This window comes from Propithecus coquereli, unplaced genomic scaffold, assembly GCF_000956105.1.
Source record: "Propithecus coquereli isolate 6110/MARCELLA unplaced genomic scaffold, Pcoq_1.0 Scaffold184, whole genome shotgun sequence".
Lineage (NCBI taxonomy): Eukaryota > Metazoa > Chordata > Mammalia > Primates > Indriidae > Propithecus > Propithecus coquereli.
The window spans coordinates 1,049,876-1,060,675 of record NW_012143190.1 but is presented as its reverse complement, the minus strand read 5'-3'; the positions used below and the strand labels follow the sequence as shown (position 1 = coordinate 1,060,675).

General features: G+C 44.6%; 1 protein-coding gene across 1 annotated transcript; it reads left to right on the top strand.

Moving 5' to 3' along the window:
- The first annotated feature begins 207 nt into the window (after positions 1 to 207).
- On the top strand, positions 208 to 7,950 carry VIMP (VCP-interacting membrane selenoprotein). Its single transcript, XM_012642717.1, has 6 exons — positions 208 to 359; positions 1,046 to 1,180; positions 2,661 to 2,767; positions 5,409 to 5,498; positions 5,590 to 5,662; positions 7,272 to 7,950. Exons 1-6 carry the CDS (start codon positions 284 to 286, stop codon positions 7,349 to 7,351), a joined length of 561 nt encoding a protein of 186 aa, XP_012498171.1. The 5' UTR covers positions 208 to 283; the 3' UTR covers positions 7,352 to 7,950.
- The last annotated feature ends 2,850 nt before the right edge of the window (positions 7,951 to 10,800 follow it).

The following is a 10,800-nucleotide window of genomic DNA, read 5'->3' as shown; positions in this document are numbered from 1 at the left end:
AAGTGAAAGAGGTTAGACTCCCACCCTCACAGAGGCCAGCAGCGAGAATGGACCACAACCAAGCGAGATAGCGCCGGCCGTAGAGAGCATTGGCCGGTTTCCGCCATGCCATCTCGCCCCGCCCCCCCGGCCACACCCCCTCTGCGATAGGTCGAGCGCCGGGCGGGGTCAATCTGCTATTTGCCGGGACTGCTGCGCCTCCCCGGCGCGCCACGTGTACGTAAAGGCAGACCGGAAGGGCCCGGCTGGAGGTGACGCGGCTGGGCCGGCGGCAGCTGCAGCCATGGAGCGGGACGGGGAGCCCTTGTCCGCGCGGCCGGCGCTGGAGACCGAGGGGCTGCGCTTCCTGCACGTCACGGGTAAGTCGCTGCGGGCCGTGGTGCAGCGGGGCGCGCGCCGCCAGCTTCTCGGCGCGCCGCCAGCTTCTCGGCGCGCCGCCATGTTCGGTGGGTCGTCCTCCTCTGCGGGTGGCCGGCAGCCGGGCGTTGGCTACGCACGCAGACCCTGGGCAGCAGGCCCGGATCTTGCTCGGAGGCCTCCCCGGAGCCGCAATTCCCTGGGCGGCGCCGGGGGGGCCCTTGTTTGCGGAGGTCCTTTACTTTGTGCGCAGCAAGCCCGTCCGATTGCAGTTGCTGGGGTCACTCGGTTCTTGGCATTTGCTTCTAGGCACCTCCCGCCCCCACATCCATACACATTTCTAACACCACCCCTTTGTGTGTGATTCCCTAGGTCTAAAAGGCCTTTCTTTGTCTTCTTGAGTCGGATAAGCTCCTCTTCATCCTTCAAAACACAGCTGCTGTGTCCTCCGTGCTGCGGACTGTTTCCTTGACTGCCCATATGGTTGAGAAGTCTTACTTCTCAGTGATCCCAGAATTGTTGCGCTTCTCGCTCGTATTTTAATGATCTACTTAGGAGGCCATTTCCTCAACTAGACCATGAAGGTTTTGAGGGCAGGATCTATGCTTATTTTGTCTTTGTTAAGTTTTATGGAAAAGTCAACTAGTAGTGTCATTTTTAAGTTTTTGAAAACTTTTTTTCTTTTCAGTGGGCTCCCTGCTGGCCACCTATGGCTGGTACATCGTCTTCAGCTGCATCCTTCTCTACGTGGTCTTTCAGAAGCTTTCCACCCGGCTGAGGGCCTTGAGGCAGAGGCAGCTGGACAGAGTTGCGGCTGCTGTGGGTTAGTGCTTGATAACAAATGAAGGCAGTGGGTTTACACCTACCTCTTTTATTATTTAAAAGTTAGTCTGTTATTGAGAGTAAGAAGTACATGAATCTGATTTGTATGAGCCAGGGGAACTATTTTATACCTTTGAAGTTGATTTTTGTGCGTGTGCCATTTTTTAAAAAAATTTTAGATACTTTAATGAAACGGAAAACATTTCTGGTAGTGTGTAGAACACTCATCGGTGCATGGCTTGTTGGATGGTTTTTCATTTTATTGGATAGATTAAAATGAAAACTTCATAGTTCTTTCTTCCTCTGGGTCTGCCTGCTAAGTCTGAGTTATCTCTGGAACCATTGTGAGTGAGGAAGACTCCACCTTAGTTCTTCATATCCTCCTCATTTTGATTTTCACTTACAGACCTGATTTCCAGTTACATTTGGCTGTTGCAAAAATTCATTCCCTCTGAAAGGATAGCCTTTTCCCTAGTTAGAAGCTACAGTTTCTGTGGACATATCCAAAAGAAACGTTAAGTGTTTTGAGAATAGTAGCATATAATTAAACAAATATAAATTGTCATTTATCTGAGTCACTATAGTACTGGCTTTGGGGTGGAAAGCTTTGGTTTACAAACCAGATGAAAATATAGGTTAAGACCGGGTGAGGTGGCTCATGCCTGTAATCCTAGTAGTCTGGGAGGCTGAGGTGGGAGGATTGCTTGAGGTCAGGAGTTTGAGACCAGCCTGAGCAAGAGAGAGACACTGTACTAAAAATAGAAAATTAGCCAGACATGGTGGCATGCACCTGTAGTCCCAGCTACTTTTGGCTGAGGCAGGAGGATCACTTGAGCCCAGGAGTTTGAGGTTGCTGTGAGCTAGGCTGACGCCATGGCACTCTGGCCTGGACAACAGAGCAAGAAGGGAGGGAAGGAGGGAGACATAGGTTAAACTATGTGCATTTCTATTCTTAATGGTAGTTGGAAGGATTTTTTTCTTTTCCATGGAAACAAATACCTAAGAACCTCTACCTCTTTCTGATAAAGATCTGGGTTAATTAAGGGATGGGTTCAGGAAACTTTATCTTTCCTTGGTTGTCTTCTGGAATTCTGGTCAACCTGGAGATTGTGGGTGTTAGTGAGGTAGCCAAGTTGTGTAATGGAATATCTGTGTGGCCATTAGACCACTTACATTTCATTTGCAGGGCCACTATCCCAGACCTTATGAATTGGAATTGCTGAGGGGAGCTCAGAAATCTGCATTTCTAACAGGTTCTGGTTATGTGGATATTTACGGTTAAGAACTATGGCTAAGCAACATATTTTCCTGCTCCCTTAAGCAGGAAAATATATACAGAGAGGGTAGGATTACTCATGTGAAAGCATGCTTTTTCATTTTCTGATGTCTGCCTTTCTATCTTTTTAATAATATGGAGACTCCAGAGTTTCTGTTTCATATTGTACAAGGTGCTTTATATCAAATTTTTTCTGACATTTTAGAACCTGATGTTGTTGTTAAACGACAAGAGGCTTTAGCAGCTGCTCGTTTGAAAATGCAAGAAGAATTAAATGCGCAAGTTGAAAAGCATAAGGAAAAACTAAGACAGGTATGAACTGATTTTAGTTTGAGCATATATATAGTCTTAAGAAATTGAGGCTTAGTGGGTAATAATGCCTCTGTGTGTGTGTACGTTTTCATTTATAAACTTCTAGGAGAGGGTCCTATCCCATTAGATTCAACTAATTGTGTCCAAATCACTTCCACTTAACTTAGTGTTCTTCGTGAAATTTTTTACTGTTCGGGGTAGAAATAGTCTTAAAGAAAGGTATCTTATGTTTCTAGTTTTGCTTTTTAGTGACTCCCCTTACAGCTGTATCACCTAATAGAATTGTGTGCCCAGGTCTCATGCCACCAGACAGACAGAATACACATTCCATGTACTCTTGCTCCATTGCTATTTTAAGCTGGTGTCTCACACAACCTGGCTTGGTGGGGCCGCTCTTCAGTGGATCAAAGGAGAGCCAGGGGAAGGCAGCAGTGGGCTTTGCCAAGGCTTGTGCGATACTAGAGATGGAGAGCAGGAGATGGAGTTTTGAAAGATTTTTTTTTAAGGCACAGGATTTGGTTGGGGGCGGTAGGTGAGGGGGAAGGAAGAACCAAGGATTGCCGTGAGCAGCCAGGTGGATTGTGCCACACTTCACGGGAGTAAGGTCACCCACCAACTTTGACCTGATCCCCGAAAGGACCAAATGTAGACTCTGCTTTCCAGTTTCAGTCCAGATGGTTCTGGGCCCCTCTTCACTCCCTCGAAAGGAAGTCTCTGCCAGCTCTCAAGTAGCAGGGAATTTGGTTGTACTGTGGTCTTACCTGGGTCCCTCTAGTGTTTTCCAGGGTCATGTGCCTTTCTGTTGCTGCTGGCTGCTTTGTTGTTTCCATATAATCATCCACTACAGGGTTGGTCTCCCCAGCTTGGTGGAAGCCCGAAGGGAAAGGACAGAACAATACCATACACACCCTCCCTCCCTCGCACCTTCCCTCCCTGGTCACTCTGTCCCAGCAGCCTTCAGTGTTCATTTCAGGTGGTTGCCTATATTCCACTTACGCAGTCATTAATCTAAAGTGTACTATTATTTAACTTTTTTTTTTAACCACACATGTAAAAACAAATTCTATGATGTAGGAATCTGTACTGTGGAAGTTAAGTCTCTCGCCTCCTTGCTTCCCCACCCTCCACTGCGCGAGCATCCCCTATTAAGTTTTTTAGGTATTTTTCCAGAAATATTTTATCCATATATAAAAAACACATGCATGGGTTCCTTCTTAACAGAACTGGAAGTGTAGTATACATATATACCATTTTGAGCAGTTCTATTTTAGTCTTTTTCTTCCCTGATTTCCTTCCATTAATTATTGTTTTATTTCTAGAGTCATACAATAAGTTGAATTCTGTGTGTCAGAATTCAGTGACTTTGGGGTCTGAGTTTTTTGTGTCTTTATTAGTAACATGGCTTGCACATTCATTTTGCTGATGTAGCTGAAAAAATCTTTTAAAAGATCACTGTTAAAAATTGTAACGTGAGCCTCCTAACACTGGAACGGGGACAAAAAGCTTACGTTCAGTTTAGAAATTGTGCGGCATATGTAGTTCTGATTGAACCTGCCTGCCTAACAGTTAAATCAGTCTCTTGTTTGTGTTGTCAGATTTTCTCCGCTGTGGTCCCATTCAGATGTTCTTGAGGGCTGGCTATAAGTGTAAAACAACCTTTATGTCAGGAGGTGGTTCCTTGACCTTGTGTACTTGCAGACAGCGGAAGCAGGAGTTCGCAAGTCTTTGGAGTTGGTAGCAACAGATCCTGGATGCTGTGGAGAAATTTCCTGTATATGTGCTTTTTGAGGCATCTTTTCACATATCCTTGTGAGGTCACAGTTTAATTGGAACCAGAATGAACTACAGTTTAGGTCTGGTTTCCATTGGCAGTGAGAGTTTTAAGTGAACTTGGCATGTGAGTTGCAGTACTCAGTTGCTGGCAGGAGCGCTGCTCTTCAAGCAGTGGGGAGCAGAGGGAAAGGTCAAGTGTGTTGTGTTCCTGTCTGCCTTGGGAAGCCATCCACTGTATGACTGAGCTTTCTCAGGTGCTTATTATGGGGCATAATTTTATGCTGAGATTAGTTTTTCCTTATGTTTTCTTAGTGCTTGACTTCCCAAAGCACTTTCAAACTCTCCTCTTCTTCACAGCCTGAGGTGGAGGGCTTAAGTGACTTTCCCTAGAGCATAATCAGGAGGCAACAAAGCCAGCCTGCTAGTCATGCCTGCCATTCCGAGTCAGAGTTCTTCCACATTACCAAAACTGTCCTAATAAGAGTGAGGTTCAGAAGAATGGAATCAGTATTCTTTTTTTCCTTGAAACCTTTTGCTTTCTTTAATAGTATACAAAAACCAAAGGTTCTGTTTGTGAGTTAAACTCACTCCTTATTAACCAAAGAAAATGAAGGTGAAGTTTTGTTTTGAAGGACATTTAAATTAAGAATTGTCATAGGCCAGGTACAGTGGCTCAGGCCTGTAATCCCAGAACTTTTGGGAGGCTGAGGTGGAAGGATCACTTGAGGCCAGGAGTTTGAGAACAGCATAGGCAACGTATCAAGACCTCATCTCTACAAAAAAAAAAGAATTGTCATAATTAGCATTTTCTTTGAGAAAGATGGTAGCTTGTTATTTTTTTTCTGTACAATATGTGATTCTTTCTCAGCTTGAAGAAGAAAAAAGGAGACAGAAGATTGAAATGTGGGACAGTATGCAAGAAGGAAAAAGTTACAAAGGAAATGCAAAGAAGCCTCAGGTGACTAGAGATTTCAGCCAGATGACATTTTTCTAGTAGATGAAGATTTGGATGTTTTAATTGTTTCTTACACCTGTGTGTGTTCAAACAGGAAGAAGACAATTCTGGGCCTTCGTCTGTCATCCCCAAACGGAAATCTGACAGAAAGCCTTTGAGGGGAGGTGGTAAGCACCAACTGCTGTCAACTGTGAACGCATTTTCAATGCTTATGGGATATACTTACCTTTTAAAATCAAAATTCTGTTTGTTTCCTTGCCCACAAATTGAGACTAATTCCTAAGCTTTGGATTGTGAAGATTAAAGAAACAGACGCAGAGCACCTCCTAGGCCCTAATTAGAATGGTTGTAGTTGTGGTGTCGTGTTCTCCTCGATCCCACCACAGCCCTGTCAGGGAGAGCTGAGTAGAACGGGGATTAGCCAGACCGCCCACCTTGCAGATGAGTGTCAAGGGGCGTGATTTGGGTCTTTCTAGTCAGGGCTGCCATGTTTCTTGCAAATAACTTTCTCAAGGAGATGTGGACAGATGTTGATTCAAAGCATTTTCCTGTGTGCAACACTGCCCTGGGCATTCTAAGTGATACCACAGCAATCTTCGTCTCATCCTTGAGGAATTTCAAGTCTGTGGGAAGATGGGACTTGCACACAAATGAAAATAAGTAATCCTTTGTGATTCTGGCTAGGAATTGCAAGTTAAGACTGAGGAAGGAGAGCGCAAAAACACTAGAACACTGTGTGGAAACCAGTTCTAGGCCAAAGACTGTATCCTCCATGGGAGGACAGGGGCAGGCAGAGGCCAGAGGCCTGATGGAATCTATGAGGACTGAAGGAGATTGGGATGGGGGCTCCAAGGCAGCCTGGCCACAGACTTGGCTGACCTTCAAGGCTGAGCTCTAATCCCCTTTGTGTCGGGAACCAAACCTGGCTTGCTTTAGGGAAGTGATGCATCTAGAAAGAAAACGCTGTTTTAAAACTTTCTCTTGCTGGAAGCCTGTGTTCAGACACCGGTAGTGATACTTAAGAGAGGAGTGGAAACCATAGAAAACGTAATGCATGACATGCTTGCATGCATGGCCTCTTTCAGTATCCCCAGCAGTCCTGAGCTGGGCCTTTAACCAGCCCAGGTTTACAAGTAAGGCATGGGGATTTATTGTCCAGAGATTCCACTGCAAGTAAGGTGCAAAACCAACTCATTTAAGGTCTGGCAGGTGCTAGAGCCCAGGCCTTCAACCAAGTCACCAATTGTCCATTGACTTTGGGAAGCTCATGGGCGAAAGGGAGAGAAGGGCACAGGTGACCTAGTTCTGACTTGTAGAAGGGGCAAGAACCATTCTGTTTTGATTTTTTTTTAGTTTTTAAATTAATTTTAATAAAAAATAAACAATAAATGAATTTTAATAAATAAATTTAAATTTTAAATTAAATTTTTTTTAAATTGATTTTCTGTAGTTTGAACAGCCCTTATTTACTAAGCACTGTGATAGGATCCTTCATATACTTAAGCCGTTCTGAGAGTTATTTGCATTTGTTTCGGAGAGTTAAAACCAAGAAGCTGAATGGCTTCTTTTGTCCCCGCCAGAAAATCGATTCAAACTGTAATCGTGATATAAAGTATTTTTTCATACCATAGCTAAAAGTTTTTTAAAAATGTCTGTGAGAACAGAATCCTGTCTTTGTAGTGCTTTGCATGTCAGACTCAGGATTTTATTTTTGATATAAAATGTTCCCCGATTTCCAACCGTCAATACTGTTCTGTTTCCCTTCTCTTATCCCAGGTTATAACCCTCTGTCTGGCGAAGGAGGTGGAACCTGCTCCTGGAGACCTGGACGCAGAGGCCCGTCACCGGGTGGATGAAGCTAAGAATCTTGTTAGTGTCGCTTGTGACGTTAACAAGACAAATCCTTAACCCTCGATTCAATTGCCTTACGCACGCTTTTCACAGTGACTAGCCAAGGGGAAGGGAGTTTATTTCTGTTCTTTACAACTACATACTTGAGGGCTTCAGTCAGCATATGGTATAGACGTTGCCACTAGGCATAGGCCATTGGTCACACTCCACTTAAAGACAGTGATTGCATCTGTTGATTTCATGGTTAATTGCTAGTTCGTAAGTAAAGGCCTCTAAATGATTAGTAGTCTTGATAAAGAGGCCTAGTAGTGATCTTTTAAGTTAAAGTCGTTGCTGATAGGGTAGTCTCTGTGACAGGTTGCGTTGAATGATGTCTTCCTTATAAATGGTGAGTCCACCAGTGAGGATTACTGATGCAGACAGTTGATGGGGTTTGCTTCTGTATATTTATTTTTATGTACAGAACTTTGTAAAAAACTATAAATATTAAAAAATTTTCAAATGACATTTTTAGCATCTTATTAAATTCAAGGAAATTTCTTTATGAACTTGAATTTGTCTATCAAACATTAAACAGCTTTTTATTACTCACAACCTCCAACTATTACTATTTATTTCTCTACTTATTATTCTTCCCCCAAAATGAGTATGGCAAGTGGCAGACTCCTTGGGGTTTATCCACAAAATCATGCGCTTGGGGCTTAGTTTGCTGAATTAATAGGATAAGGATACATCTTGCCTGGGTTTCTGAGAGCCCTATCAGTTACCTCCCTTATGCCATGACTCATTTGTTATGTTCTTGTCTAGAAGCTGTATCGGGGTTTTCTATAAAGGACCAGATAGTAAATATTTCAAACATCATAGGCTGCACAGAATCTCTGTTTGCATAGTCTTTGGTTTTTACATTGTTTAAAGATTATGGGCTGGATTTGGCCAGTAGATCATATAAATTAGTCGACATTTATTGAGTATCTGATGCAGGTAGGATATTCTGTGGTTGTCTCTTTTGACACATAAGGAGGAAAGTGCAGTCTGGTTGAGTGGTACTTAAAATCTCCTGGGGAGGGCCATGGGTAAGGGTTGAGGGAGAAGAAATGGGACACATGACCTGTGTGATTACAAACAACTCAGCATCATCAAGACCAAGTCCTTGAGTCTAGAGAGATCTGAGATTCATTTGGACTGTGGAGGAAGTTGGATTCAGGCAGAAGAGAGGTCAGTGAGACCAGGGTGGGCCCCGTGAGTTCTGGGGAAGTCTTAGGACCTTGCTCTTACCGGGTTCATCAGACTTCGGGCGTGAGGGGAGTTTTTGGTCTCATTTGACTTGATAGCACATTTTCTACATGCCCCTCCTTGCAGCCTTCCCTTCTTCCACCATCCATGACACTGCATGTTGGATCTTAACACCGATGACAGCACGCACCTCTCTACTTTGCCAGTTCTGCCATGGCCTCTAGTTTCCTTGAAAACATTTTCTATTTCTCCAATTTCTCTTCCTCCGTTTGCTGTTAACACATTGACTGCCACACACAAAAAAACCAAAAACTTTTCCTTGAGGGCACAGTGTTTTACTATGAGAATAAAAACTTCGAGTGTAATTTAAAGGTAAACATAAATAGAAAAAATGTATTGACTTCTATTCATTTAATCCACGTTTTTAGAGTTAAATTGTCAATATTAATTGAAACAAGAACATCAACAAGTAAGATTTTATATATGCTTCACGCAGCCCCGGGGGTCAAAACTAGAGTGTGTTACATACAACTCTCAGGGCAGTTAATGTGTTAAATCCATTCCACTAAAGCTGTTTTTAAGGTCACGCGGTGATAAGCTGTGGTGATAAGTCTGATGGGTCATTCTCAGTACTCAAGTTAGCATCCTTTGTAATAACTAAACTTTCTCCAGGTGTGTAGTGGCACATACCTGTAATCCCAACTACTCGGGAGGCTGAGGCAGGATCACTCAAGCTCAGGAGTTCTAGTTCATCCTGAGCAACATAGCAAGACCCCATCTCTAAAAACAAAGGAGATGGCAAGGTTCTACTCAAAACGTGTAAGAGAAATGAATTTGTCAGTGTGACGTCTGATTTGGAAGATGTATCCATTAGTTTTTCCAGCATCCCAAACCACTCTGAACTTAATGACTTCAAACAACCCTTTGTCCGTAAGATTCGACCAAGCTCTGCCCTGTTGATCTTGGCTGCTGCACTCACTTGTGCGTCTGTGGTCTGCGGTGGGTCAGCTGGAGGCTTGGCCCAATGGCCTCACTCATGTCTGCCAGTTGGCTGGTGGTCAGCTGGGTCAGCAGGTGACTGGCTTGCTCCAGCTTGTGCTCATGGTAGTGCAATTTCAAGAACGGTGTGCACAGCTTTTCAAGTCGCTGCTTTACATTTTGCTACCATTCCATTGGCCAAAGCAATTCATAAGGCCAGTCCCAGCGCAAAGACTTGGGAAAGACTCTGCCTCATGGTGGGAGGAGCTGTAAAGTCACATTGCAAAGGTGCAGCTGCAGGGAGGGGGAGATACTGGCCATTTACAGAAGTAAATCCTCACGGGGAGCTCAGCCCCCATAGACACCTTTAGCCTGTGATGTCTCTCCCAATCTGGACCAGGGCTGTCCCCACTTGAGTCGTGAGGACCATCACCAAGATTTACAGTCAAGAGAATTGCCTAGGAAATGGGAAGAATCCTGCTCCGACCAACCCCTAAAGAACCTGGAAAATGGCCCGTGCCAGTCGGGGTTCCAGCAGGAAACACGCCACGTGCGAACTGGTTGACTGAGGAACGTGTTTAAACAGAGGAACTGTTTGTCCAGGTGCAGGCAGGGTTTAGGAGTGATACAATCCTGAGGGCGGCTATCATGGGGAGCAATCAATGCCCCCCAGCCTGAGAAGAGTCACCAGAACCCGAAGAGAGGACCTGTATGGAGAGGGCCGCCTGGCAGACAAGCCTTCCATAGAGACACCTGACTCCCAGTGACCCGCGAGGAGGACGGAAATAATACTCTGACCTCAGTCTCCTCCCACCCACCGATCTGCCAATGCCTTCCCTTGGCTGAGCCCAGCTGGAAGCCCGAGTCCCTGGGGATGGAGTCAGTATCTGCTAAGCTCATTAACTGATGCCTGGACTCAAGGTGACTGTTACAGGTTCAGTTGTGTCCCCCAAAAAGGTATGTTGAAGTCCTAACCCCAGGACCTGTGAATACGACCTTACTTGGAAATATAGCCTTAGCAGATGTAATCAAGTTAAATGAGGTATACTGAATTAGGGGGGCCCTAATCCAGTGTGATTAGTGTATTCGTCTGCTAGGGCTGCAGTAACAAAAGACCACAAGACTGGGTGGCTTCAACAGCAGAGACTTACTCTCTCACGGTTCTGAAGGCTGGAAGTTGGAGAAGGTGCGGACAGGGCTGGTTTCCTCTTAGCCCCTCTTTGGTTTGCAGATTTGACACCCT

Coding starts and splice junctions, on each gene's coding strand:
- VIMP (XM_012642717.1), top strand. CDS start 284: ATGGAGCGGGACGGGGAGCCCTTGTCCGCGCGGCCGGCGCTGGAGACC. Junction 2,768..5,408: donor ATAAGGAAAAACTAAGACAG/GTATGAACTGAT, acceptor ATTCTTTCTCAG/CTTGAAGAAGAAAAAAGGAG. Junction 5,663..7,271: donor AAAGCCTTTGAGGGGAGGTG/GTAAGCACCAAC, acceptor CTCTTATCCCAG/GTTATAACCCTCTGTCTGGC.